The sequence below is a fragment of the Fukomys damarensis genome, unplaced genomic scaffold (assembly GCF_012274545.1).
Source record: "Fukomys damarensis isolate Sample0158 unplaced genomic scaffold, DMR_v1.0_HiC HiC_scaffold_23, whole genome shotgun sequence".
NCBI lineage: Eukaryota > Metazoa > Chordata > Mammalia > Rodentia > Bathyergidae > Fukomys > Fukomys damarensis.
Genome location: NW_022900935.1, coordinates 20,207,061 through 20,211,112, shown reverse-complemented (window position 1 = coordinate 20,211,112; position 4,052 = coordinate 20,207,061). Strand labels below are relative to the sequence as shown.

The following is a 4,052-nucleotide window of genomic DNA, read 5'->3' as shown; positions in this document are numbered from 1 at the left end:
AAAAAAAAAAAAAAAAAAAAAAAAAAAAGCACATATGACAGTACTGACCAAATAAAATATTCATGGCGTTTCCACTTAAAATTAGAGATTTAGGACTTGGGGTATAGCTTACTGTTAGAGCCCTTGCATAGCATGACCTTGGTTCTGTCCCCAGCACTGCCAAAACAAAACTGAAGACTGACTTAACCATTGAGTTAGTTATTTTTCTGTAACTGAATTGTATAACCTGTGCAGATGATTGTCATGTTTTTTTTTCCCCCCTTATAGCTTGTAGAGACTTCGTTAAAAGGAGAAATTGCCTTTGATCCCAGAAGCGCCTATTATTTGTGGTTTGTAATGGATTTTTGTGACGGAGGAGATATGAATGAATATCTGCTATCCCGAAAACCCAATCGTAAAACTAACACCAGCTTCATGCTTCAGCTGAGCAGTGCCCTGGCTTTCTTGCATAAAAATCAGATCATCCACCGAGATCTGAAGCCTGATAACATCCTGATTTCTCAAAGCAGGTTGGATACAAGTGACTTGGAACCCACCTTGAAAGTGGCTGATTTTGGTCTAAGTAAAGTTTGTTCAGCCTCTGGGCAGAACCCAGAAGAACCTGTCAGTGTAAACAAGTGTTTCCTTTCCACCGCATGTGGAACTGATTTCTACATGGCTCCTGAAGTGTGGGAAGGGCACTATACAGCAAAAGCTGACATATTTGCTCTGGGGATCATTATCTGGGCAATGCTGGAAAGGATCACATTCATAGACACAGAGACAAAGAAGGAACTCTTGGGGAGTTATGTAAAACAAGGAACTGAGATTGTGCCTGTTGGGGAGGCACTTTTGGAAAATCCCAAAATGGAACTTCTCATTCCTGTGAAAAAAAAGTCTATGAATGGGCGAATGAAACAACTGATTAAGGAAATGCTGGCTGCAAACCCTCAGGATCGCCCAGATGCTTTTGAATTAGAACTCAGATTAGTACAAATTGCATTTAAAGATAGCAGCTGGGAAACGTGACATATTATTTGCAAATATCTTGGATGATATGCTGCTTCTCATTTAACAGTGATGCAACGTTATATGGCTGAAAAAGAATACAAAAAACTAATTCCACATTCTAAGGGTTTAGATTTTATTGTGGGATGTTTTGTTGTTTTTTTTTCCTTTCTGAATTCAAGCCAGCCATTTAATTAGTATGTTTTAAATGTGTATTACCAATGTAAGTGTAAACATTTTTTTTTTAATGACCATTGGTAGAAGTTTGGCAGGAAAATTCTCTTAAGAGCCAAGAAAAGAGTCCAGTTTTCTGAAAATGTCTCTTAAGTATTTTAGACATTCCTTGTCAGTATTAGGCAGTTCCATGGAAGAAGAGGTTTGCGTGCTGGTAATGCAACCTTTGAAGCTTTGTAAAGAAAACATATATGTATATATTTATGTATATGTAAGTATGTGAATGTGTGCATTTTGCATTCCATATGAAGAAAATGCCACTTCTGTTTAAATTATTTGTTATAGGTTTGAGTTTTTGAGATTTGCTGATGAAATCAGTGATAAAAAATAAATAAACTTCCCCTCATCTCCCTCCCTCTCCCTCTCTAATGAGAAATACTAAGGTTTTTTTTTTTTTTTAATAGTATACATTTTCTTGTTTTTGAAGCCATCGCTTTGGAGGGGCTAAAATTATGAATAAATGTAATTGAAATTAAGCAATCCAAAACTGCTGAAGTATGTTTGAGCTCTCAGGTGCCCTACAGCTGTTTAAAAGACTTACATATGCAATCATATGTAGTGGATTGGCAAGGACACTGATAATTCAGTCACACCTTTAAGTAAATGAGCATTTGTTTTTAAACCACTGCATTGGAACATGTCTACTTCTTTTTTTTAGTTTTCTGAGACTGCGTAATCCAGGCTGGTCTCCAATTCATGGCAATCTTCCTGCCTCAGTCTCCAGAGTGCTGGGATTATAGGCATGCACTACCATGCCTGGCTGACATGTCTGTGCTTAAGCATTGGTAATCTGATAAAAATCTGAACACAGGATTCTTCTGTTTCTGAAAACTTTGCTATTAATGAACCTTAATACTTGACATATTAATTTTTATTTTAAGACTCTGTTTAAGCCTCAGCATAAAGTTGAAGAAACCAAATGAATTCTGCCCCCATGTTTCTTGCCCTGGTCTTGTCTCTTGTTGAATCACTGGAGTTCCTTTCATTTTGGCACTGATGATGTTTTTTCCTGTCCCTTTGAGACAGTAATGGTAGTAATGATAGTTGTCTTAACTATTATCACCTTTTTTCAAAGTGGAAGATGATACACATACAGCTTGGCAAGTGGATAAAATACTGTAGCATCAACTACTTTTCCAATAGAGAAGTTACTGATTTTATACAATCACTTGGTGTGATCTATGACAAAAACCAAGAGACTACCGTTCCTCTTGACGTTAGTTCAATTTTAACTGTATGGTTGTCTTCAGTTTTTCTGTAAGTGCAGATAGTTAAAATCTAAGGAAAGAATGCTTCCTGAAAGAGAACGTTAGCCTTTGAGGTTAAATAGACTTTACATTGTATCTAGGTTAACCTTTCTAAAGCACTAGAATCTTTCCAAAGCACTACAGTTCAAAAAGTCAAAATGGCACTAGAATACTGAAATTATTGATAGTTTCTATAGTCTCCTTGGGTGGTTTTGCTTTTAACTTCTACAACTTTTAGAATATTTCTATCATTTATTCCCCATTTAAAATATGTTCAGATAATTGAAGGTAAAACATCACAAAAAATTCTAGATAGTGTATTACTTAATCTGGAAGTTTAAGACTTAGACTGAAAGATTTCTATTTTTGGTACCAGGGATCGAACTCTGGATCTTGTGCTTATGAGGTAGCCAGTGGAACCACTGAGCTGAATCCCCAGCCCTGAAAGATTTTATTAGAATAAAACCTTAAAATCAAAAAAGTCATAATCATATTATTTTCAAGCTATTAAATATAAGAATTATTTTGGAAAGTAAAAATGGCAATACACTGGAATTTCATGGTAATTGACTCTGATTCACCAAATTAGTTTAACAGATCTGACGGAGGGGATTGAGTTGCTGGAAGTAAGAAAAAAGCACTTCGATGTCATGAATAGCGCGGCACCTCAGCAGATAGGTAGGTAATATCTTGCCAGCACTTCATTTGCTCTTAATATATCTATGTACTTGGAGCCACAGTTTCCTAAGTACATGGTTTTTGGTCCAGCCTCATTTAAAATAGTTAATGATTATAATTTATTTTTTGTTTTGTTTTGTTTTTGTGGTGCTTGGTCTCGTACATATTACACAGACACTTTACCACTGAGCTATATCCTAGTCCTGATTATAGTTTATTTTGAAAGATTTTACTTGTGAAGTAGAATTTTTTTTCTTTTGTTGGGGATAAGGGTATAAGGTGATCAGGAAGTTTCTTCTGGAATTTTCTCAAGTCCTTGTATTCTAAAATAGCCAAACAAAATGATAAATTCTTTGTCTTCCTTTGCTCTTTTAGTCAAAGATATTTATTAAGTACCTACTGTGTGCTCAGCACTAAAGATTAATTGATAAAAATGTTAATCTTAAAATGGCATTTAGCCACAGGTCTTTCCTAGCCAAGAATAAAAAATAAAAGATGATTGGTGATACTTGGAAATTCCCAGATATTTGTTAGAGGAAAAATGAAATTGAGAATTAGTACACAGTGCCTTGCCCATAATAGGTACTCAATAAATTATTCCTCATAGTCTCTTGCCATGGCTTATATAGTGTTTTATGAAATTTGTCTTAATTAAAAAAGACCAAATATTCAAATAAGCTTATAGGCAGCTGTGTCCAGTTAAAATATAGGGTTTGTACAGTTAGTTCCTAGAATGTTATTTTGAACTAGTTGTCCCTTATAAAGATGGGGTTCCTGTAGATTTGTGGTGCTAAGGGATACTTTGTCATTATGATGAAGTAAATGTTGTGCCAGATAAATAGCACACAGAATAGTTCTTTCTGCTGGTCTGGTTTTATTTCTTTGTTGTTGTTTTTAATTGTAAAA

General features: G+C 35.0%; 1 protein-coding gene across 2 annotated transcripts in view; it reads left to right on the top strand.

Moving 5' to 3' along the window:
- Pdik1l (PDLIM1 interacting kinase 1 like) overlaps positions 1–3,139 on the top strand; it is an 11,190-nt gene extending 8,051 nt beyond the window's left edge. For both annotated transcript variants that reach the window (XM_010633345.2, XM_010633340.3), the window contains 2 exons: positions 268–1,210; positions 3,058–3,139. In XM_010633345.2, coding sequence (XP_010631647.1) covers positions 268–1,008 — 741 coding nt within the window. In that variant the 3' untranslated portion in view covers positions 1,009–1,210; positions 3,058–3,139. The remainder of the gene's footprint in view (positions 1–267; positions 1,211–3,057) is intronic.
- The last annotated feature ends 913 nt before the right edge of the window (positions 3,140–4,052 follow it).